Below are 26211 nucleotides of genomic sequence, written 5' to 3'. Positions count from 1 at the left end.
GTAAAATAAAATTTATATACATAAATAAAATATGTTAAAACAAAGAATAAGACTTACAAAGGGGAAAACTTACCAACAATATGTGATATATACAGTCCTCATCCTAAAGAATAAAGGAGACATCTTGAAAAGCTGTGTTATATGTAAGGTCACCATTTAAAGGAATGATATTTATTCTTAAGAACTATATCTTAAATCCTCAAAAAAATGGATAATAATGTCAGATAAAGTCCAGAAAGATTGGGTGGAGTTTCTATGTCTCTATTAACTTTATTACTGGAATAGCAAAAAATATTATTTATTTAAACAGACTAGTCCACTATATTAATGTTCTATTTTTATGACTTTTACTTGCTAGAGCAAACAAGCCACGGTGGTGCAGTGGTAGCATTGTCGCCTCACATCAAGAGGTTCTCCAGTTCGATTCTCGGCTGGAGCACCTTCTGTGTGGAGTGTGCATGTCCTCCCTGTGGTCAAGTGGCGTTCAAAAGACATGCGTAAATGGGCGTGCCTTCGTTGAAGGTTGGGCGTTGAACTGGCACCTCGGCACTGAAAAAATCTACTGCCAATCATTAGCGGACTGGAGTTTCGCTGTGGTGACCCCTAACCAGGAAAAACTGAAAAAAGAACAACAACTTGCTAGAGCAAACAATTTTCCATCCAGGTGTATTTTCTTTGCTTGTATTTTTAGGCTTGCATGGCTCCAGTCCATTTCTTCTTGAAGAGTGCTAATCTGTTGTGATTTAAGAAAGGAAAAGTCATCTTCTAGAGAGTCAGAATTACTTGCTCCCTCTGAAAGACAGGCAGTTAATCTTACTGAAAATAAAATATGTCACTTAATGCCCCCTGAAGTTAAACGCCAAAAAATGTATAGTCATACCCTTCGGGAAAAACAAGGTAACCCCAAGCTACCATATAGGTGGCAATCCACTAAGCACAGAAGAGGTTATCAGGGACCTGGGGACCCAGGTTGACAGTGGCCTTTCTTTTGACACTCACATTGCTAAAGTGGTTAGAAAGACCTTCTACATTGCCCACCTGATCATGAAGGGATCCACATCCAGATCTAGTGAGGTCATTGTTCCCCTGTACTCTTCACTTATCAGACCAATGATCGAGTACAATGCCCCATTCGGGATGTATCTCACCCGACATCTGCAGCAATTGGAGAGACCCCAAAAGTTCCTCACCAAAAGGATAAATGGACTCCAAAATCTGTCATATGCTGCCAGATTGAAGAAACTCCAGCTCTATTCAGTCGCATACCGTCTGCTCAGAGGTGACATGTGCCTGACATACAAGGCCATGTCCAACCCGGAATTAATGGACATGCTCCACCTCAAAAAATCCAAATCCACCAAAACCACTAGAGCAAGCGACTTAAACCTTAGCACGGATATAAATAGGACGTGCTGGAGGGATAGATTTATCACTCAGGGACTCCCTATGCTGTGGAATAAAATCCCGGTCCATGTGAGGCAGAGCACCTCGCTGACTCTGTTCAAGAGAAATCTAGACCTGTGGATGGGAGATCCTAGGTTTACCCCGGGAATCATCTCTGGGTCACTGCTGGACAGAGGCACAACAAACTAATGGGCACAGTATTTTTTCATATAAGGGGTGGCGTAAGCCACAATAATTTGGGCTAGGCTTATAAATGCCTTAGGGCAGATAGCCTAGTATAAACCTATGAACCTATGAACCTATGAACCTATGAACCTATTTTAGGGACCTTACCAGTGAGAAGCATGCCTTCCTTCCCTATTACTTTCTGTTAATAATCAAATCTGATGAAAGAGCTATAGATTTTCAGAGAGGAATTTGCCCAAGCAAGCCATTTGTCTAGATGTGAGACAAAGTTGATAATTATAGACCTGACAAGCTTTTGTGAGACATCCATAAGCTCTCTCTGTACCATATGCAAGCCCTCCTGCAGGTTTAACACTTTTGGAATCTGTTCCACTTTCTCAGGAATACACAAAATTCTTACATTATTTTTCCCCCTGGTTTTTCCAGGTCATCTACCTTTTCCAGTAGGCAGTTATTTTGCTTCATTAAAAATTAAGTGTAGTTTTCATGCTCACCTAGTCTTCCTTCAGTGTCATTTAAAATGTTTCTCTGCTATCTATGTGAGCATTTCGTTGTTGGATCATAGTTTTTAAGAAGTTCAGACTCTTTGCTGCCATTCTCTTTTACATGGATTATCTTTTTAAACATATTGTATATTTAGAGGAGAGTTCTTGTATGGATGACAATATCTTCTGAACATCTTTCTTTGTAGAGGTTATTTTTTGCCCTGTAGTCTTGAAACTGACATCCTTCAAGTGGTTTGTGGATATATAGTCTATAACAGGATTTTTTTTATTTATTCATTTTTGAAAAATATAATTTGATTTTGAGAACAGTACATATTTCCTTCACTTCAAATTTGATAACAAAATCTTTCAAAAATGTTCTAATAGTACAGAGTAACTAAAATCTGCAGCATTCTAGCCACCTTCTTGGTCACACCAGGGTAGGATTGTTGACAGCATTAATGAACTGAAACTATGGATTTTGGACCAGTAGGCAAATGAACCGGTAAGCAGGAGCTCATTCAGAACCTGGTGACTTTGTGCTCAGAATGCTGACTCCACATGCTGTGGACGTCCCATAATTGCTAAGGTGCTGAAGTAATAACATAATGCTTTTCCAAGGGACAGATGACCTTCTTGTACTGCTGACGGTTTTCCAAAGGTCTTGAGCATCTTCACTGTATGTGACGTCACCTCTAAAGGAAGTACCATGGAAATGTTACATCAGTTCTTTACAGACAGAAGTCACATGAAGCAAGGCCATCTTATATATACACGTGCTTGATTGTACAGCTGTTTCAGCAGTGGTGATAGAATTTTACCTGGATTTGTGAAACATAACTTTCCACAACTGTTACAGGATACTTCTCTGTAGTTTTCTTATCTGGAAAATCCTGGGGAAAACAAACATTTTCTAATGTAGTCAAACACCAGTGGTTCTTAAAACCCATGTAAAACAAGTAAATTAAGATATCTCAGTACCAACACGACAATAGTATAAGGCCTCTTGAAAAATCTGTTAGAATTTGTGTGTTATTCCCTATAGGACTACACCTTGGAGTACATTACATCTGAGCTGTGTGTTAGAAATTACAGTCAATTTGCTTGGAGAATGTTAGTGTTCGAGAACAGAATCCGAATTCTTCCATGTCCCATAAAATACATCACTAAGAAAAGTCCCAAAGAAGAAGGAATGCAAAAATGCAGACATATTTAGTTTCTTGACTATATAAGCATTTTATTTTTTTCTGGAAGTACATGTTATAGTGGATTTAAAATACTTTTTACCACTCTATGAATTCCTAGAAAATTTAGAATGTCTGACATAAAGCTGATGATTCCTTGTATCTATACAGGCCACACTTTAGACTAAGAACAACTGGTGATCCATGACACAACCAAGGCCAGTTCTTGTTGGGTATTCAACTTGTGAAAAATTGACAATAGAGATCAGACTCATAAAAGATGGGGAATCCAGGACTTCATACTTTGACCAACAATGTGATACTCCTTCAGACGAAGCATGAGAGATGATATCTGCTGCTATATACATTGCATGGAGATTTCCCTGCAGAATCTCCAATGGGCAGCATAAAGTACAGTTGTGTACACTTACTATAAATGTAGATGTTCAAATGTATTCACTGTTGCAGTCATCACACTTGGGTTATCTACCTGCAGGTAGCCTTCAGTCAGCCCGAATACCAGAGACTTATTATTTATGCATCGGATGCTGTCACTCCAAGACTGACGTCAGGTCGTCAGGGGTATAAAAACAGGCAGCTGATGCCATTACATCAGTCTGTCTTGCCCCAAATGTCAGGAGCCCCCCAAATAGGGAGATAAGTTATGGTGGGGAAGGCACCACCAGTAAAAAGTAAATACTGATACCAATACCCTTGAAAGGGGTGAGTAATAGGCATAGAGAGTAGAGGGGGAGAGAGAGAGAGAGAGAGAGAGAGAGAGAGAGAGAGAGAGAGAAGAGACCTGGAGGGAGGGGAAACCAAGACTGCAACATACACAACTGTACTATGTTCTTCGTGTTTCATTGTTGCAGTCATCATACTTGAGTAGATTCCCAAAGCTGAAGAAGGGTGGAGGCAGTCAAGAAGAGTTGGGGCTGGATAGTATGCCTTGTAGAACTGCTGTTGCAAAACCCACCCTGGATTTGGAAAAGATAGGCAGGTGGTAATGCTTGCTGAAGGTGTGTACAGAACTCTAGGTAGCAGCTTCCAGGATGTCCCTGGTAGGGACTCCCTGAGGAATGCTGTAGAGGTGGAAGTTGCCCTAGTGGAATGTGTTCTGAACCCCAGATGGGTTGGTTTCCCATGGTGCTTGTAGCAAAAATGGATGCAGTGTGCTATCCATTTGGAAATTGTTTGTTTTTAAATGGCCTTGCCCTCTGCCCCTGGTGCAAAGCTGACTAGTAACTGGTCAGATTTTCTGAAGGGCTTAGTCCTATCAAGATAGAATCTGAGCTGTCTGAGTATGTCCAAGGAGTGCAGGATCCCTTCCCCTTTATTTTGAGGATTAGGGAAGAAAGTTGGCAAATGGATAGATTGGTTGAGAGCCACACTGGACACCACTTTAGGAATAAAGGAAGGGTTAGCCCTGAGGGAAACCCTGTCAGCATGGAAAATAATGAAGGGTTCCACCGCCATAAGTGCTTGTAGCTCAGACACTCTTCTAGCTGAAATGATGGCCAGAAGCAAGGCTGTTTTCCAAGAGAGGAATTTTAACTCTGCTGATGCTGCAGGCTCAAAGGGGGGAAGTGTGAGCTTTTCCAGCACAAAGTTAAGGTCCCAAGCAGGGGTGGGTGCTCTCCTTGGTGGCCTTAAGTTGTTTGCCCCTCTCAGGAACTCTTTGATAAGAGGATGAGAGAAGAGAGGTGGCTCAGAGTTGTAATGAGCCAAAATGGCAGAGGCATGTATCTTAATGGAGGAGAAGGATAGACCTCTGTGGAGTAGATCTGCTAAGTAATCCAGGATTAGAGGTAGGGAGGGTAGAGTTGTGTCCTCTCCTTTAGACTGAATCCAGGAGCAGTACCTTTTCCACTTATCAGCATAGGATTTTCTTGTACTGAATCTTCTGGCTTCAAGAATGATGTCCAACACCTGCTTGCTTTGGCTGGTTACTGGGGGGGGGGGGGGGGGGGGGGGAATTCAAAGAATAAGCCAGGCTGCAAGATTTAGGGTTTGCAGTTGCAGATGCAAGATATGTCCCCCCTGCTGAGAGAGCAGGGTTGGGTTCTGGTGTATGTGCCAATATGGCACAGGTGACAGGCTGCGCAGGAGTGGGTACCAGTGCTGGTGTGGCCAGTCTGGGGCAATCAGAATTGTCCTTTGTCTGTCCTGTCTTATCTTGAGTTACTCTTGAGAGAAGAGGCAGAGGGGGAAAGGCATAGATTGAGAGATTTACCCACTGAAAAGATAGGGCATCCACTTTCCAGGCCCTGCTGTGAGGAGTCCTGGTGCAGACTTTGCTGAGATGGTGATTGCAGGGGGAGGCAAAGAGATCCACCTCTGGGGTCCCCCATTTCTGGATCAGAAGGTTGAAGGTGCTGGGCTCTAATTGCCACTTGTGTGGGTCTAGGAGATTTCTGCTTAAGTTGTCTGCCAGTGAGCTTTGTTTGCCTGGCAGGAATTGAGCTTTCAGATAGACTTGCATGTCTAAGGCCGTGTTCCACAGGACCATAGCTAGCCTGCAGAGTGAATAAGAGTGGGTTCCCCCCTGCTTGTTGATGTACCACAAAAAGTACAGTTTTGTACCTACCATAAATGTAGATGTTCGAGTGTTCACACTGCTGCAGTCATTACACTTGGGTTATCCTGCTGTCAGGCGGTTCCGCAGTCGGCCTGAGTTCCAAAGTCTTGGTCCGACGTTGGTTGCTGTCACTTCTATCCTGACGTCAGTGCGCCAGGGGTATATAAGATGCATCCAATGCCATTTTCTTCAGTTTTTCTTGCCCCAGATGTCAGGTGCTCCCAAGTAGGTAGGCAATACATATTGCTAATCAGAAATATACAATAAAAACAATACCTTCAGTTACCAGCAAATACACCCCAAATGTTGTATAGGATAGAAAGGTATAGATAAGTCCAGATAGTTCAGAGGGGATGGAGGGAGGGTAACCTGGACTGCAGCAGTGTGAACACTCGAACATCTACATTTATAGTAGGTACAAAACTGTACTATGTTCATCGTGTTACACTGCTGCAGTCATTACACTTGGGTAGAATCCCAAAGCTGAGGTTGGGTGGCTGGTCTATAAAGAGTTAGGATTGGCTATGAGGCCCTGCAGAACTGCAGTGGCAAATCCTGCTCTGGATTTAGAGTAAAGAGGCAGATGGTAATCATTGGTAAAGGTGTGCACTGAACTCCAAGTTGCAGCCTCCAAAATTTCCTTGGTAGGTACTCCTCTGAGAAAGGCTGTTGAAGTGGCTGTTGCCCTGGTGGAATGTGGGCTAATGTTATTTGGGACTGATTTTCCATGCTGTGTGTAGTAGTACCGAATACAGTGTCCTATCCATTTGGATATAGTCTGCTTTGAGATAGTCTTGTCCTGTGATCCTGCAGCATATGCTACAAACAGTTGCTCAGTTTTCCTAAAAGTCTTTGTTTTGTCCAAGTAGACGCGCAGCTGCCTGTGTATGTCCAAAGAATGCAGAAGTTTCTCCCCTTTATTCTGGGGGTTTGGATAAAAAGTTGGCAAATGGATGGTTTGGTTAAGAGCCACACTAGATACCACCTTTGGCATAAAGGTAGGGTTTGTCCTTAAAGATACCCTGTCCTGATGAAAAATGATAAAAGGTTCCACTGCCATTAATGCCTATAGCTCTGAGACTCTTCGTGCTGAAGTTACTGCCAGGAGCAGAGCTGTTTTCCATGATAAAAATTTTAGATCGGCTGTATTGGCTGGCTCAAAATGTGGTAGGGTCAGTTTTTCCAAAACAAAATTAAGGTCCCAAGTTGGTGTTGGTGCTCTCGGGGCGGTCTTATGTTTTTAGCCCCTCTGAGGTACTGCTTTAGCAAGGGATAAGAGAATAAAGGAGGATCCGTGTTGTAATGTGCTGAAATGGCAGAGGCGTGGATCTTAATTGATGAGAAGGATAGGTCTCTGTCCAGCATCTCAGTTAACTATTGTAAAATCTGAGGAATGTTTGGAACAAGAGGGTCAAGGCTTTGAGCATGGTTCCAGGCAGAGAATCTCTTCCATTTTTCTGAGTAAGCTTTTCTGGTGCTAGGCCTCCTGGCCTCCAAAATGACATCCATAACAGCTTTAGAGAGAGGTGTTGCCTGTTTGACTAATGTATCTGCCATGCAGCCAGGTTTAGGGTTTTGAGCTGACCGTGCAGGATCTGATTGTATTGTTGAGTCAGAAGGTGTGGAATTTGAGGCAAAATCCATGGTGGGCCTTGAGCCAAGTTCCTTAAAATAGGGTACCAGTGCTGGCATGGCCAGTCTGGAGCAATCAGGATTAGCTGTGTTTTTTCTTGTCTGGCTTTTAGGAGTACCTTTGAAAGAAGAGGCAGTGGAAGGAAGGCATAAACTTTTAGGTTTTTCCAGTTGAACAGAAGAGCATTCACTTTCCATGCCTGTTTGTGATAAGTCCTTGTGCAGAATTTTTGTAGTTGGCAATTCAGTGGGGAGGCAAAAAGATCTATGTCTGGGCATCCCCACTTTTGCGTTACTATGCTGAAGATTTGTGGATTCAATTTCCATTCGTGAGGATCCATGATATTTCTGCTTAGATCGTCTGCCAGAGTATTTTTCTTTCCTGGCAGGAATTGTGCTTGCAGGTGGACTTGATACGCTAGAGCTGTGTTCCACAAGGTCATGGCTTGCCTGCACAGGGGATAAGAATGAGTGCCCCCTTGCTTGTTTATGTACCACATTACTGTGGTGTTGTCTGTCTGTAGTATTAATTGTCCTGGATGTAGAAGGTCCTTGAAAACTGTTAGGGCATTTTGAACAGCCAACATCGCTTTTTGATTTATGTGAAGATGCATCTGGTCTATGGTCCACTTGCCCTGAATGCATTTTCCTGCCATATGTGCTCCCCGGGTGTAATCCGAAGCATCTGTTGTTAGAGTTTGCCTGGCTGTGGGTTGGGTAAAAGGCTGATCCTTGTTTTGGTGACATGCCTGTGCCCACCATCGAAAATCCTGTTGTAGGCAGGGAATCATTGGTATTACTGCTTCTAAACTGTGAGAGTGTTGAGTCCAAACACTTTTCAGGTACCATTGTAATTTCCTCATATGCAGTCTGGCATATGGTATTAGTAGTATGCAGGATGCCATGAATCCCAGGGCCTGCAGAATTTTTCTTGCAGGGAGATGGGACTTTCTTGCCAGCAATTGAAAATATTGAGTTAGTTGAACTTGTTTGTCTGGCGTGAGGTAAGCCATCTGGGCCGTTGTATTTAAGCTGGCACCCAGGAATATAATCTGTTGCGAGGGCACTAGTTTTTACTTCTTTTCGTTTACTGTGTACCCTAGAGAAATTAGCAACCTTTTTTACAAACGCCAGATGCTGTAGAAGAATGTCCCGTGTCTCTGCTTGAATGAGGCAGTCGTCCAGGTATGGATATATTTGAATTCCTTTTTGTCTGCAAAATGCAATTACTGGTGCCAGGCACTTTGTGAAGACCCTGGGTGCAGTAGATAAGCCAAAAGGCAGTGCAGAGAATTGGTAGTGCATTATACCAGCTTTGAATCTGAGGTATCTTCTGCAATTTTGTCTGACAGGGACATGTAGGTATGCCTCTTTGAGGTCCAGAGTAACAAGCCAAGCCTTTCTGCCCAGCATGGGTAGAAGCTGCTGTAATGTCAACATTTTGAATTTCGGAATATCCAGGTAAGTATTCAGAATTGAAAGGTCTAGTATGGGCCCCCAGGCCTTGTCCTTTCTGGGGTCCAGGAAGAGTCTTGAGTAAAATCCTTGTCCTTGTTCCTGTTGTGGTACTGTTTGAAAAGCTCTCATGTCCATGAGGGCTGAAATTTGTTTTTGTGCCTCTGCCCATTGATTTTGTGGCAGATCTGGCATTCCTTTTAGCCTTGGTAAAGTATGAAAGTGGAATCTGTAACCTTGGGACACAATATTCAGGACCCATTTCTCCTGGGTGATTGTTTGCCAGTTTTGTGAAAAAAGTGCTAGTTTTCCCCCTGAGGGGGCTTCCAAAACGGACGTGCTTGGCGTACAAAGGGGAAAGTCATTGTGACTGTTTCCTGTAAGGTTGAGACTTGTCCTCACCACCTTTTGGGGTTGAGGTGCCCCACTGTCATTGTCTATTTGAGCCTTGGGTTTGAGATCTGCCTCTTGGGCATCTGTATCTGCCTCTCTGTGGCCTGTCTGACACTGGAAGGGACCAATTCTTTGTTGGCCAATTTCTGCTAAACCAAGGTGGCTGTACCTGTAAGAAATCCTTGACTGTTTGCATAGATTTAGCTTTATCCTCCATTTTCTTTAACACCTCTTCTGCCTTAACACCAAACAAAGTATCATGCTGTAAAGGAGCATCCAATAATTTTGCCTTAACATGATCAGGTAAACTTTGTTCTTTTAACCAAGAATGTCTACGAATCACAGAACTTGTAACAGCGGCTCTACAAGAGGCCTCTAAACAATCAAAACCACATTGCAGAGTATGTTTTCCCACCTGTTCAACTGCATGTAATAAATCCTGCATTTCTTTACAATCAGGAGCTTCTGAGCTTGCAAGCATTTTCTGTTTTAACTGAGCCATTAAATATTGTTGGTACTTAAGCATGTGAAACTGGCAGTTTAAAGCTCTTACTGCTAAAGTTACAGAAGTGTATACTTTCTTCCCCATCTATCCAAAGCTCTGGAATCTCTGTTGGAGGGTACTGGATTTTTTGCAATGGAAGCCTTAACCCCTTTTGGACCCTGGGAAATAGTTTCTGGATCAGCAGAAGGGTTTTTGTAAAGAAACTTGTGAGAGTCAGGGACTCTATAATACCTATCTGGCTTAACTGGAGCAGGGGGAAAAGAGTCAGGAGATGAACTGGATTCAGAGAACACATCATCCACAATATCTAGCACTGGCAGAATAGCCAGGGGCCTGTGTTGAGGCAATAAGAGGAAATCCCTGAGCCTTTTCTTGGATTCTGAGTAATCCTGGCTTTCCCAATGGAAATGCTTCCTCATGGTATGTAAAGTTTCCCCAAAAGAATAATCCTCAGGAGGAGAGGCTGAAGGGATAGATTCTTCAGCATCAGAGTCCTCATAGAGGGGTAGAGAATATCCCTGGTCTGAAGAGGAATCAGAGGAAATGGAAACCTGATCAGGGGAGTCATAGTCTGTACCCTGCCTAGGCCTTTTCCCAAGAGGGGGATGGGAACCCCTGATTAGAGTAATGAGGTCTTCAGCCATTTTAAGCATCTGTTTCTTAGGCATGGAGGACTGTCCAGGAGAATGCTGTAATTATTTCTTTGTCTTTAATGGTATCTTTTTCTTGGCTGTTGTTTTAATGGTAAGTTGTGAAGGTCTGAAAACACCCTCAGAAGCCAATGCCTGCTCAGTGGCTCTGGACCCATCTGAGTGATTAGTTTCCATAGGCCCAATACCTTGAGTTTCCAGAGGCCTAGATGTCTCCACGTGGGAGTCGGAAGCGGCCTGTGGCTCTGAGGTAGCGGGTGTCAGGGGCTGCGAAAGCACCTCACTGAGAACCAGCGAACCGGCGACTGGCCTAGAAGAGGTTCTGTCGTCGGTTTTGGACCTCGGATGCCTGTCTTTATCCTTGTTTTTGCATTTTTTTCGGTATTGAGGTCATCGGCTGATCCAATGGCATCGTATAATTGAACCTTCGGCCAAAGTAGCGCAAAGCAAAATCAAAACGTCTTTTTATAGTGCGTTTGTTAAATCTAGCACAAAACCGACAACTAGTGACATCGTGATCAGGGCCTAGGCATGGAATACAGCAAAAGTAGAAGTCCTTATGAGGTATTTGCTTCCCACAAGAAATACAATTATTAACTTTTTCTGACATCGGTCTGAGGCAAGAAAAAAGTTTCCCCAATGGGGTACTTAGCTTTATTGAAGACTTCGGGTCTGAAATTCGACTTTGAAAATCTCAGGAGTTGGCCAACTGGCACTTACGAACTGCTTTTGCTTCGGGCACCGCGCGGCAAAAAAGAATGAAGAAAATGGCGTCAGATGCATCTTATATACCCCTGGCACACTGACGTCAGGGAAGAAGCAACGACAACCGACGCCGGACCAAGAATTTGGAACTCAGGCTGACTGTGGGACCGCCTGATGGCAGGATAACCCAAGTGTAATGACTGCAGCAGTGTAACACGATGAACATCTGTGGTGTTGTCTGTTTTTATAAGCAGGTGTCCTGGTGAGAGTAGGGATCTGAAGGCTGTCAGAGCATGCTTCACAGCTAGCATCTCTTTTTGCTTGCTGTGCAGATGAATTTGACTTGGGCTCCAGTGGCCCTGAATGCACTTGCTGTCCATGTGTGCCCCCCAGGCATAGACTGATGCATCTGTGGTTAGGATCTGGCCAGCAGTGGGCAGAGTAAAGGGCAGTCCCTTGTTGTGGTTGCATGCTGTTGCCCACCAAATAAACTCTGTCCTTAGACAGGGTATGATAGGGATGATGGTTTCCAGGTCCTGAGAATGTTGGCACCAAAGACTTTTTAAGTACCATTGAAGTTTCCTCATATGCAGTCTGGCATATGGAATTAGTAGGATGCATGAGGCCATGAACACTAGGGCCTGCAGGATTTTCCTTGCAGATAGCTGGGTTCTGGTGGCCATTTGAGTAAAATAGTCTGTCAGATAGGTTTGTTTTTCTGGAGTGAGGAATGCCATCTGGGATGCTGTGTCCAAGCTTGCTCCCAGGAATACAATCTTTTGACTGGGGACTAGTTTTGATTTCTTTTCATTGATGGTATACCCCAGGGAGGTTAGAAGGTTTTTTTTTTTTTTACAAATGTCAGGTGCTGCAACAGCATTTCCTAACTGTCCGCCTGAATCAGGTAGTCATCCAAGTATGGATAAATTTGAATATTTCTCTGCCTGCAGTAAGCAATGACTTGAGCCAGGCATTTTGTGAATACTCTGGGAGCAGTAGATAAGCCAAAGGGAAGTGCAGAGAACTGATAATGTATAGATCCTGCCCTGAAGCGTAAATATTTTCTGCATGATTCCCTTATAGGGATGTGCAGATAGGCTTCTTTTAAGTCTAGGGTGACTAACCAGGCATCTTTGGCTAGCATAGGTAGAAGCTGCTGCAGGGTGAGTATTTTGAATTTTGGTACCACCAGGAAGGGGTTGAGAAGTGAAAGATCTAGGACTGGGCACCAAGAGCCCTCTTTTCTGGGTACCAGGAAAAGTCTGGAGTAGAATCCTTGACCAATCTGTTCTGCAAGAACAGGTTGAATTGCACTTATAGACAGCAGGGATTGAACTAGGTTTTGTGCCTTTGCCCACTGGTTTGGAGGAAGGTCTGGGAACCCTTTTGGGGTTGGCAGAGAATGGAAGCAAAATCTGTATCCCTGGGTTACAATGTTGAGGACTCATCGGTCTTTGGTGATGGAAATCCAGTGTTTTGCATGAAGGGCAAGTTTTCCTCCTAGGGGCACAAGCAGCTGGGCAGAGGTGAGGAGTGGAGTGGAGAAGTCATTGGGAATTCTTTCCGTAAGTGAGTGGCTTAGCACTCCCTGCTTTAGAGTAGGAGGCACGCCATTGCTTAGATCTCTACATACCCCAAGACTGTAGTCTGGGGGGCCTGTTTCCCCTGGGTCTAGTTTGAGATGGCCTTGAGGGGGCTGGAAAGGACCAATGTTTCGAGGGGCAATGCATACTGAATCTTGGAGGCTGTACTTGCAAGAATTATTTGACTGTCTGCATAGATTTAGCTTTTTCTTCCATCTTTTTAAGAACCTCTTCTGTTTGGTGCCAAACAGATTGTCCTTGTTCAAAGGAGCGTCTAATAACTTTGATTTGACATGGTCTGGAAAGTCTGCTCCTTAAGCCAAGCATGCCTTCTCAGTACAGAACCCGTGACTGCTGCCCTGCAAGATGCTTCTAAGGCATCAAAGCCACACTGCAATGTATGCTTGCTGACTTGGCTTGCAAAATGCATAAGCTCTTGCAATTCTTTATTTTATGAACAGTCTGTAAAGGTAGCTATTTTTTTGCTTAATAAGTTCCATAATATGTTGTTGGTACTTTAGCATGTGAAACTGACAATTCAAAGCCCTAATGGCGAGAGTTGCAGAGGTATATACTTTCTTACCCCATCTGTCCAAAACTCTGGAATCCCTGTCCGAAGAGGTGGGATTCTTAGCTGTAATTGCTTTGATGCCTTTAGGTCCCTGGGAGATGATCCCGGGGTCAGCAGTAGGATTTTTGAAAAGGAATTTGTGAGAGTCAGGTACTCTGTAATACCTGTCTAGTTTCCTAGGAGCAGGAGGTAAAGTATCAGGAGTTAGACTGGATTCCATAAAGACATCATCCACAACCTCCAGGACTGAGGGTATTGCTAAAGGCCTATGTTGTGGCAAATATTCTCTGAGTCTCTTTTTGGACTGAGGATAGTCTTGGCATTCCCAATGGAAATGCTCTCTTAAAGTATGTAAGGTTTCACCAAAAGAAAAATCCTCTGGAGGAGAGGCAGAGGGAATGGATTCCTCATAAGCAGATAAGGGCATATCTTCACAATCAGATACCTCAGAGTCATCGGACTCTTGGTCTGTTGAAGCTGATGGGGCAGGTCTCTTTTTCTTTTAGCAGGGGAAGGCTGCCTTCCTCTAATCAGCATAATAAGGTCTTCTGCCATTTTAAGCATTTGATGTTGTGGCAAGGGAGCAGGTGCATGCGCTTTGGTCATCAGTGTTTTAGGCATAGCATGTACTCTTGGCCTTTAGAAACTCGGTAGTTTTAGACAGAACTGAAGATGCAAAAGAAGTTGTCGGTTTGTGTCGAACATCAGTAGTGTGAAGAGCTTCCTCAGAAGCTGGTGCCTGCTCAGTGGCTCCAGACCCATCCAAGGTAGAGACATCTGCAGGTTCCATAGTCGAAGAAGAGTCTTGTGGCATACCGGACTCCGAATGGGTCTCGGTAGAGGCCTGTGAATCCACTGAAGTGGGCATCAGGGGCTGCGAAAGCACATCACTGAGTATCGGTGAACTGGTGACTAGCTTAACGGAAGCATCATCAGCAGCTTTGGACCTGTGCAGTCTCTCTCTGTCCTTATCCTTATGTTTTTTCAGAATATCAGTAGTCAGATGGTTTACCAAAGCCATTTCGGAATACGGAGATCGAGAACAAAAGTATTTAGTGACAATAAGGACCCAACGACAAATAGTTCGGGCGTTGAGCAAAGCACAAAACTGACAGCGAGGTACATTGTGGTCTGGGCCTAAACAGGTGATGCAGTAAGAATGGAAAGCTTAGTGTGGTATTTGTTTTCCATAGGCAAGACAATTGTTAACTTTTTCTGACATCGGTTAGAGCAAGAAAAAAGGATCCCCAATGGGGTACTTAGGTTCATAGGTTCATAGGTTCATACTAGGCCATCTGCCCTAGGGCATTTATAAGCCTAGCCAGAGTATGTTTGGCTTTCGCCACCCATTTTAAATTAATTTTGCTATGCCCTTTTTCGAGGTTAGTATACTGTGCCTCTGTCTAACAGTGACACAGAAGTGATACCCGGGGTAAACCTATGATCTCCCATCCACTCATCAAGATTCCTCTTGAAGAGAGTCAATGAGGGACTCTGCCTAACCTGGACTGGGATTTTATTCCAGAGTGAAGGGAGCCTCTGGGTTATGAATCTGTCCCTCCAGCATGTCCTATTTATTTCAGTGCTGAGGTTCAAGTCTCTCGCGTGTAGCTCGATGGGATTTGGATTTTTGAGGTGCAGCATGTCCCTTAATTCGGGTTGGACATGGCCTTATACGTCAGGCACAGGTCACCTCTGAGCAGGCGGTATGCCACTGAGTAGAGCTGGAGTTTCTTTAACCGGGCAGCATATGGCATCTGTTTGAGCCCTTTGATCCTCTTGGTGAGGTACTTTTGGGGTCTTTCCAGTTGCTGCAGGTGTTTGGTAAGGTACATCCCAAAAGGGGCATTGTACTTGATTATGGGCCTGATGAGGGATGAGTAAAGAGGCACGATGACCTCCCCTAATCTAGATGTGAATCCCTTCATGATTAGGTGGGCTATATAAAATGTTTTTCTAACCACTTTCTCCACGTGGTTGTCAAATGAGAGATTGCTATCAACTTGGGTCCCCAGGTCCATAATTACTTCTTCTGTACTTAATGGATTACCACCTATGTGGTAATTTGTGGGCACTTTGTTTTTGCCAAAGGGGGTGACTATACACTTTTTGGCGTTTAGCTTGAGGCCATGGCTCTGGCACCAGTTGTCTGTTTCTATGAGGCCCTTTTGGAGGATGCTTGTGTCGGCTGGAGAGTCGATTATGGCGCCCAGTTTGCAGTCATCTGCGAACTTGGTCAGCCACAGTCCTTCCGTGTTGGCCTGTACCTCCGAGAAATATATACCAAACAAGAGAGGTCCCAGGACTGAGCCTTGTGGGACTCCACTTGTAACTGGTTTGGAGTCTGACATGGCTCCAGCAATTCTAACCATGTGGGTTCTGTCCTTGAGCCAGTTTGCAACCCATCTAGTGACATAGGGGTTTATATTTAAGCTGGTGAGCTTATCTATAATGCCCGAGTGGGGTATTGTATCTTAGGCTTTTGTGAGGTCCAGATAGGCTGTGTGGACCACCTTCCCTTCGTCAATGGCCTTGGTGACTGTTTCAAAGAAGTCAACCAGGTTTAAGAGGCAGGATCTGCCCTTAACAAAGCCGAACTGGGTAGGATCCAGTGTCTGTAGGTCCCCAATATCTTTATTTATGAGGTCCATGATGATCCTTTCCATAGCTTTGCAGACCAAGCTAGTCAGGCTTATGGGGCGATAGTTTCCAGGGTCCGTTGAGGCACCACCTTTGTGGAGAGGGACCACTGTTGCTGTACGCCACTCTTTGGGTACATATCCTGTAGTAAGGCTGAGATTGAACAGTAGTTTTATGTTTGGGTTTAGCTCTTCTTGGAGTTCATGTAGGACAGCCTGGGACACCATCTGTTCCCATTGATGCTGTGTTTTTGCTTTGGAGAGGGCGGCTCCCACCTGAGCATCTGAGATGTCAGGGGGGCAGCACTCTGCTGGGATAGATATTTGCCCTTTTGGTGGGGAGGGGGGGAGAAGTTTGCGCTGAACCTGTCAGCTAGGATGTTGGCAATGTCTGTGGGTTCGGTGTATTTTTTGTCATTTTGGACTAATTCTGAGCATATCTGGGAATTCCCACCCAGGTTCCTAACATAACTAAAGAAAGCCTTGTGATTATCCTTAGTGTCCTGTGCAATTTTTCTCTCAAAGGTGGCCTTTGACGATTTTATGAGTGCCCTTAGTTTTTTGCTAATACTGATCAGAGATGCCTTCCCTTTTTGGGATTTTGCTCTATCATGTAGTAGCTTCCTCCTTCTATTGTATAATTTGTTTATGGCTGGGGTTCATCAGACAGGTCGTCTGCCTTTGGAGGATTGGATCTTGGTTTTATTTGGGATTGCATGATCCATGCATTCCTGAAGGTGTTCATAGAATGCATTTATAAAGGATTCTGCGGTCTGGGCCGTATTTTCCACAGGCCCGGGGGCTTTGAAGGATTCCACCTCGGTTTTGAGAAGTGTGAAATTTGCTTTAGAGAAGTTTTTCACTGTGGTTTTCTGGGCAGGGGGTGGGGGTCAGGATGTGAATATCCAGTGAGATCAGTTTATGGTCTGATCTTACCAGTGAGGGATACACTTCTGGTCTGGAGCATAGAGTTCCCATGTTAGTGATGATCAGATCCAGTATGTTTTCCCCTCTTGTGGGAGTGGTAACAAGTTGTTCCATAGCATCTGAGTTTATGAATTCTAGGAACCTTTGGGCAAGGGTGTTGGAGCTAGAGTAATGCTCCCAATCTATGTTTGGGTAGTTGAAGACGCCCAATATAATGGTGTTCAGAGAGACCTTCATATTTTCCAGTGTTCTCAGGAAGGCCGAGTGGGGTTCCCGGGTTTGGGAGGGTAGTCTGTAGCAGGTTATAAAATGGGAGGCAGTTTTACCCACTGTTAGTTGCACATGGATAGTCTCTGATGCTTCGTGCTTTGCCACCAACCTGGAGGTGTGGGTATCTTTGATGAATATCGATACTCCCCCTCCTTTTGTGGTTCGTTCCAAGTTTTGGGTCCGAAAAGCATGGTATGAGGTATAACCTGGTAGTGCTGGGGTGCTCTCGGGAGTCCTGAACCAGGTTTCTGTTACTGCACAGATATCGATGTTCTCCATGCTAAGGAGAGTTTCGAGTGTGTGCATCTTGAGGTTTAGACTTCTGGCGTTGAGTAGCATTACTCTTAGTTTCTTATCCCTTGTGATACCTATGGTGGTGGGTTTGTCTGTTGAGCCTTGCCTAAAAAAGGCACTATGGGGGTAGCAAGAGCCTTTGCCAATATCCGAAAGCCCAGGGGTGACAGGTGCAAGCCGTCCCTAGCAAAGCATCGTGGCTTGTCGTGCATATCATCCCAAGCTGACAGGCATTGGATCCCCTTTGAATGACACCAATACTTAAGCCAATTGTTGAAATTGATCATCTTGTCTTCATATTGTGGCATCATTCTTGGTGAGGGTAAGATGCTACTCAAGGTCAGGGTCATACCAGCCTGGGCTACATGCTCAGAGAGCTCCTCTATGTCTCTTTTCATGTAGTCCAGGGAGGTACGTCTCAGGTCATTCACACCAGCATGGACAATGACTGAGTCATATTTGTACTTGCCTTGGAGTGACCTGAGTGCTTGTGTTATGTGGCGGATCCTAGCGCCAGACAGGCTGCTCACCGTGACCTTCTCCTTGTTCAGCCTGGTGAGCGGGACGTCAGTGTGCCTGATGATAGAGTCACCTATTACAAGTGTATCAGGTGTGTTGTTTAGCCTTAAAGGCTGTGACTGTTCGGCACACTGGCTTTGTGAGATATGTGTTGCACGTGTTTTGTTTTGGGGTAGCGGTTGCCTGGGTGTCTGCTTTGGAGGTCTCTGCTGCTTAGGCAGATCTTTATTTAGAGCCTCCGAGTATGTTTTTGTGTGATTATGTGTTTGGTTTGCTGTCGTGGTAGGTCTATGTGAGATTGGAATTGTAGTGAGTGTGGTTTCCTTCTCCTCCTGACTGGGTATGCCAGTACTGAGTTGAGAGAGCTTAGCCTCCAGTTTGGCTATATGGTTGCATCTCTCACATGTGTTGGAATTTGTTGGGAGGAGGAGAGGGTTGTCTGTGTACATGAGGCAGTTGTAACATTGCCTCAAGATTCCCATATTCACCAGCTGGACCGGAGAGGAGATTGACAACTGACCTTTGGACATGCTAGAATAATATTGGGAAGCTTTAGAAGACTTCAGGATGATTCAATTCGTAAATGAAAAACTCAGGTAGCAACTGACCGGAACTCATGCAAACTGCTTCTGCTTTGGGCTCCTGGGCAAGAAAGACTGATGTAATGGTGTCAGCTGCCTGCTTTTATACCCCTGATGACCTGATGTCAGTCCTGGAGCGACAGCAACCAATGCAGAAATACTAAGTCTCTGGTATTCAGGTCGACTGAGGGCTTCCTGCAGGCAGATAACCCAAGTGTGATGACTGCAACAGTGAAGCACAGAGAACATCTACATGGATGTGGATTCAGTGACTGTCCTCCTGCTAAGACATAACATTGTTGGCAAGTGGGCAAATGTTGCTCGACAGACAGATAAGAGAAGAGAAGAGAAAATACAGAATTATGTCTCAGCCTCTTATCCCTTGATCTTTCTCCTGATTACCTCACAAAGTGTATTTATACAAAAGAAACATTGCATGGGATGATATTCCATTCTCTGAATTTCTCTACATTCCATTTGTGTAAGACATCAACTGATGGACTTGGTCTTAGTCTGGTGCTAATGGCAAGTAGCACTGATGAACCGTTGATAATCAAAACAGCTGGAAATGTCAAGTGAACTTCCAAGCCAGGCTGGAAAACACCAGTGATAGTGCAGCTTGAGTATCTGATGATAATGTGAGGCTTTGTTGGGCTCAGATAGATACCATTTTGTCATTAGAGCAAACAGTTTCCTTGGTTGAATACAAGGAGGACATTAGACAATATGACCTAGAAGGGCATGGGAACTGCAGAGGGTATGGCCCTTAACTTAGGCATGGAGAATGCCTGCACAGGCCAAGAAAGACGTGGATTCTGTCAACTAGGAATGCTGAATTGGAATACCTCTTGAAATGTTTGCCTGCAGATGATACAATGGTGCCAGATATTAGATGCAGACTGACAAACAGAGGTCTCAGTAATGTAGACACTTACTTATATGACATTTGTTGTACAGCAAGTACAAAGCAAGGCTTCCAAGACTAATGCTGTCATCACTACAAATCTGAGAATAAAGAATGCATATGTCATGCTATCATGCTAGACAGTACACCTTTAGGGAGGGGAACAAAAAAAAATAGAACTCTAAAATTTGCAGCAATAATGCCAGCTTAGCTAGAAAGTACAGTTGTGTACCTACCATAAATGTAGATGTTCGAGTGTATTCACTGTTGCAGTCATTACTCTTGGGTTATCCTGCTGGCAGGCTCCCTGCAGTCGGCCAGAATTCCAAAGTCTAGGTCCAGCATCGGTTGCTGTTGCCTCTTCCCTGACCTCAGTGCGCCAGGGGTATAAAAGATGCAGCCGATGCCATTTTCTTCAGTTTTTCTTGCCCCAGATGTTAGGTGCGCCCAGAATGATAGGCTAAAAATATTATGCCAATAATTATGCATGCAGTAAATTAAACATTTCCTTCATCTACAAGCAAATACACTACATAGGTTGTATAGGATAGAGAAGTATAGGTAAGTCCCAGCAAAGAAAAGGGGGGTGGAGGGTGGGTAATCTGGACTGCAACAGTGAATACACTCGAACAGCTACATTTATGGTAGGTACACAACTGTACTATGTTCATGTTTCACTGTTACAGTCATTACTCTTGGGTTGAATCCCAAAGCTAAGGCTGGGTGGCTGGGCCTAAATAGGATTAGGAGAGGCTATAAGGCCTTGCAGAACTGCAGTGCGAAGTCTGCTCTGGATTTAGAGTAGAGAGGTAAATGGTAGTGCTTTGTAAAAGTGTGCACTGAACTCCAAGTTGCAGCCTCTAAAATGTCTTTGGTTGGTACTCCTCTGAGAAAGGCTGCTGAAGTGGCTGCTGCCCTGGTAGAATGAGGCCTAATGCCCTTGGGCACTGATTTGCCATGTTGTGAATAGCAGAAATGAATGCAGTGGCCTATCCATTTTGAAATAGTCTGTTTTGAGATAGGCTTTCCTTGAGATCCTGCAGCATATGCCACTAAAAGTTGCTCTTTTTTTCCTGAAAGCTTTAGTTCTGTCCAAGTAGAAGCGTAGTTGTCTGTGTATGTCCAAGGATGCAGAAGTCTCACCCTTATTCTGTGGGTTTGGATAAAAGGTAGGCAAATGAATGGTTTGGTTAAGGGCCACATTGGACACTACCTTAGGCATAAATGTTGGGTTCATCCTTAGAGAAACCCTGTTTGGATGGAAAATGATAAAAGGTTCCACAGCTATGAGTGCCTGTAACTCTGAAACTCATCTTGCAGAGGTTATTGCTAGGATCAGAGCTGTTTTCCAAGATAAAAACTTTATATCAGCTGTATTGGCTGGCTCAAAAAGCAGCAGTGTGAGTTTTTCCAAGACATAATTGAGGTCCCATGCAGGTATTGGGGCTCTCCTTGGAGGTCTTATGTTTTTGGCCCCTCTGAGATACTGTCTTAGCAATGGATGGGAAAAAATAGGAGGTTCCGTATTGTAATGAGCTGAAATGGCAGAGGCATGAATTTTAATTGATGAAAAGGATAGGCCTTTGTCAAGCATCTCAGTTACGTATTATAAAATCTGAGGAATATTTGGTACAGATGTGTCAATTCCTTGTGCCTGGTTCAAGGCACAGAATCTTTTCCATTTTTCTGCATAAGATTTTCTGGTACTGGGCCTCCTGGCCTCCAAAATAACATCCATCACTGCTTTAGAGAGAGGTGTGCTTTGAATGGTTACATTATCCACCATGCTGCCAGATTTAGGGTCCTGAGTTGGCTGTGCAGAATCTGATTGTTTTGGGTCAGTAAGTGAGGAATTAGAGGCAATGTCCAGGCTGGGCCTTGAGACAAGCTTTTTAGGATTTGGTACCAGTGTTGGTGTGGCCAATCTGGGGCAATCAGAATCATTCTTGGCTTCTCTTGTCTGACCTTTAGGAGTACCTTGGGGAGGAGAGGCAGAGGATGAAAGGCATATACTGTTAGACTTTTCCAGCTGAATGACAAAGCATCCACTTTCCATGCTTGCTTGTGATAAGTCCTTGTGCAGAATTTCTGTAGTTATCAGTTGTGAGGGGAGGCAAATAGATCTATGTCTAGGCATCCCCATTCCTTTGTTATCATGCTGAAGACTTGTGGATCCAGTTTTCACTCGTGGGGATCCGTAAGGTTTCTTCTTAGTTCGTCTGCCAGAGTATTGTTCTTTCCTGGCACGAATTGTGCTTGCAGGTGTACTTGATAAGTCAATGCTGTGTTCCACAAAGTCATGGCTTATCTGCAGAGGGGGTAGGAATGTGTGCCTCCCTGCTTGTTTATGTACCACATGACTGTAGTATTGTCCATCCTTATCAGTAGTTGTCCTGGATGGAGTAGATCCTTGAAAGCTGTCAGGGGATTCTGAACAGCTAGCATCTCTTTTTGATTGATATGTAGATGCATTTGGCTTGTGGATCATGTGCCCTGAATACATTTTCCTGCCATGTGCGCTCCCCAGGCATAATCTGATGCATCTGTTGTTATTGACTGCCTGGCTGTAGGTAGAGTGAATGGCTGTCCCTTGTTGAGGTGACAGGCATGAGCCCACCATCGAAACTCCTATTGCAGGCAAGGAATGAGGGTAATTAATGCTTCCAGGCTTTGACAATGTTGAGTCCAGACACTTTTTAGGTACCATTGAAGTTTCCTCATATGCAGACTGGCATATGGAATTAGCAGAATGCAGGATGCCATGAAGCCCAAAGCCTGCAGAATTTTTCTTGCAGATAAACTGGGTCTTTGTTGCCAACATTTTGAAGTAAGAAGTTAGTTGCCTTTGTTTGTCTGGCGTGAGATAAGCCATCTGGGCAGTTGTATTTAAGCTTGCACCCAGGAATATTATCTCTTGAGAGGGTACTAGTTTTGATTTGTTTTCGTTTACTGTGTACCCTAGGCAAATTAATAATCTTTTTACGAATGCCTGATGCTTTAGTAGAGTGTCCTTGTTCTCTGCTTGTATAAGGCTGTCGTCCAAGTAAGGATAAATTTGAATTCCTCTTTGTCTGCAAAATGCAATTACTGGTGCCAGGCATTTTGTGAAGACCCTGGGCATAGTAGATAAGCCAAAGGGCAGTGCAGAGAATTGGTAGTGCATTGAGCCCGCTATGAATCTGAGGTATCTTCTGCAAGACTGTCTGATTGGTATATGCAGGTATGCCTCCTTTAGGTCCAAAGTTACAAGCCAAGCCTTCTTACCGAGCATGGGCAGAAGCTGCTGCAGAGTTAACATTTTGAATTTTGGAACATCCAGAAATGTGTTTAGAAAAGAGAGGTCCAGTATTGGTCTCCAGGCTTTGTCCTTTCTGGGAACCAAGAAAAGTCTTGAGTAAAATCCTTGTCCCTGCTCTTGCTGTGGTACTTGCTGAATGGCCCTCATTTGCATAAGGGACGAAACTTGTTTTTGTGCCTCTGCCCATTGATTGTGTGGCAGGTTTGGCATACCTTTTGCCTTTGGCAGGGTGTGAAAGTGGAACCTGTAGCCCTGGGACACTATATTCAATACCCATTTGTCCTGGGTGATCATGTGTCAATTTTGAGAGAAAAGTGCTAGTTTTCCCCCTAAGGGGGCTGCAAGAAGATAAGTGCTTGGTGCTGGCAGAGGTAAGTCATTGGGACTGTTTCCTGTATGGCTGTGCTTTGTCTTCTCCACTTTTGGAGGTAGAAGCGCCCCACTGTTTAGGCCTGTATGAGCCCTGGGGCTGGGATCTGCCTCTGGGATGTCTGTATCTGCCTTGTTGTGGCCTGTCCGACACTGGAAAGGACCAGTTCTTTGTAGGCCAGTTCCTACTAAATTTTGGTGGCTGAACCTGTAAGAAATCCTTTACTGTTTGCATAGATTTCACTTTGTCCTCCATTTTCTTCAAAACCTCCTCTGCTTTAACACCAAATAAAGTATCATGCTGTAATGGAGCATCTAATAATTTTGCTTTAACATGATCAGGCAGATTTTGTTCCTTTAACCAAGCATGGCTTCTAATGACAGAACCCGTAACTGCGGCCCTGCAGGAGGCCGCCAGAGAATCAAAACCACATTGCAATGTATGCTTTCCCACTTGTTCAGTTGCATGCAATAAATCCTGTATTTCATTATTTTCTGTACAATCAGAATGTCAACATTTTCTGTTTTAACAGTGACATTAAGTATTGCTGATATTTAATCATATCAAATTGGCAATTTAAAGCCCTCACAGCCAAAGTAGCAGAAGTGTAAACCTTTTTCCCCCATCTGTCTAGGGTCCTTGAATCCGTGTCAGAAGGGACAGGGTTTTTTGCAGTAGCGGCCTTAACACCTTTAGGACCCTGAGAAATAGTTTTGGGGTCATCAGAAGGGTTTTTATAAAGAAATTTATATGAATCAGGAACCCTGTAGTATCTGTCTGGTTTAACAGGAGCTGGAGGTAAGGAGTCTGGAGAAAGGCCGGACTCTGAAAATACATCATCTACAATGTCTAGCACAGGGGGAATAGCAAGAGGCCTGTACTGAGGAAGTAAAAGAAAATCACTAAGCCTTTTCTTTGATTCTGAGTAATCTTGGCTCTCCCAGTGGAAGTGCTCCCTCATGGTATGCAGGGTTTCCCCAAAAGAATAATCCTCAGGAGGAGAGGCTGAAGGAATGGATTCTTCAGCATCAGAATCCTCATAGGGAGGAAGAGAGAATTCCTGTACAGAAGAGGAGTCAGAGGAAATGGAAACCTGATCTGAAGAGTCAGAGTCTGTCTCTTGCCTAGGCCTCTTGTCAGGAGGGGAATGGGAACCCCTGATCAAGGTAATAAGGTCTTCGGCCATTCTGAGCATCTGTTTCTTAGGCATGGAAGTCTGTTCTGGAGAATGCTGTACTTGTTTCTTTGTCTTTAAAGCTGCTGTAGTCTTTGCTTTTGAAGCTGAAGTAGGCTTTACATACAGCTGTGTAGGTCTGAAAACACCCTCAGAAGCCGATGCCTGCTCAGCGGCTCCAGACCCATCTGAGGGAATGATTTCCGAGTGTCCAATACCTTGAGTATCCAGAGGCCTAGCTGGCTCCACGTGGGAGTCGTCAGTGGCCTGTGCCTCTGAGGTAGCGGGTGTCAGGGGCTGCGAAAACGCCTCACTGAGAACAGGCGAACCGGCGACTGGCTTAGCGGAAGCCTCGTCATCGGTTTTGGATCTCGGATGCCTGCCTTTCTCTTTTTCCTTGCGTTTTTTAGAAACTCCAGTTGTCGGCTGTTCTGACGGCATTATGTAATTGAATTTTCAGCCAAAGTAATGATAAGCAAAATCAAACCGACGCTTAATAGTGCGTTTGTTGAATCTAGCACAAAACCGACAGCTAGCAACGTTATGATCAGGGCCTAGGCAAGGAATACAGTAAGAATGATAATCCTTATGAGGTATTTGCTTCCCACAAAAAATACAATTGTTAACTTTTTCTGACATCGGTCTGGAGCAAGAAAAAAGTTTCCCCAATGGGGTACTTAGCTTTAATGAAGACTTCGGATCTGAAATTCGTCTGAAAATCTCAGGAGTCGGCCGACCAGCACTTGCGAACTGCTTTTGCTTCGGGCACCGCACCGCAAGAAAGATTGAAGAAAATGGCATCGGCTGCATCTTTTATACCCCTGGTGCACTGACGTCAGGGAAGAGGCGACAGCAACCGAAGCCGGACCTAGACTTTGGAATTCTGGCTGACTGCGGGTAGCCTGCCAGCAGGATAACCCAAGAGTAATGACTGCAGCAGTGAAACATGATGAATATTGTACAAAAAGTACATCTTTCTTTGGGGACTGGAAGGAAAAAAAACACTCATTATGTAAAAATACAACCGTAAAACATCTTTCACATCTTAAAATACCACAGCATACATACCCACACACACACACACACACACACACACACACACACACACACACACACACACACACACACACACACAGTGACATATCTATCTCTCTCTCTCTATACATATATATATATATATATATATATATACACACACACACACACACACACACACACACACACACACACACACACACACACACATACACACACACACACACATTATGTGTGCATATTGATATTGGTGTGATTGATTCAGCATATGTGATATCATTGTCTTGTAAATGCAGTCTAAGAATAGTAATCACCAGTAGATGAAACACTGAGATTTTTATCTCACCAAAATGGCATGTAAATGACTAGCAGTTAATCACATTACTGAATCATGGGAAATGAAGATACCTTTGCATCGCTCACAGCAAGCTCCCCTCTGCTTGACCACTAGAGCACAGTCCTTGGCTATCACTGGGCACTTCTCTCGTTTACATGTGACTTCTTTGTTCTAAGTAATACAAAAGAAAAATATCTGTATGTTAATATGGTCACCTTAACAAAGAACATTTTAATTCATTCAGAAGTTTGTAGTAAGAAAAAAAAATGATAAAAAGAGCCACTAGATAGCCACTATATATAATTTGTGTACTTGAAGTCCTTACAGCAATTGTTATGCTTTTATGCTGATTTGTCTGTTGGACTTTTACAAACTGCAGTTGATGGAGCATGTATTTTCTGTGTTCACTGAACCTTGTGATATTAGTCTGTTGAAAAGGTTGACATTTACACTGTCTGTGGCTGAAGAAAGCAGCACACTTGCATTTGATGTTGTGAAGATGTGATTTGTAGCCCCACAATTCTTAGATTCA

The 26211-nt window shown here is 44.1% G+C and overlaps 1 protein-coding gene across 1 annotated transcript in view; it reads right to left on the bottom strand.

The window, feature by feature from the left end:
* Window positions 1-26211, bottom strand: part of BMPER (BMP binding endothelial regulator) — a 1202087-nt gene that overhangs the window by 884796 nt on the left and 291080 nt on the right. Inside the window, exon 3 of the mRNA XM_044065026.1 lies at window positions 25751-25850. Within this exon, the coding sequence (XP_043920961.1) occupies window positions 25751-25850 (100 nt within the window). The remainder of the gene's footprint in view (window positions 1-25750; window positions 25851-26211) is intronic.

The sequence above is a fragment of the Protopterus annectens genome, chromosome 3.part0 (genome assembly GCF_019279795.1).
Source record: "Protopterus annectens isolate FY-2018-M chromosome 3.part0, PAN1.0, whole genome shotgun sequence".
In the NCBI taxonomy this organism is placed as follows: domain Eukaryota; kingdom Metazoa; phylum Chordata; order Ceratodontiformes; family Protopteridae; genus Protopterus; species Protopterus annectens.
Note: the sequence above shows the minus strand (reverse complement) of the source record. Positions and strands in the feature narration are given on the sequence as shown.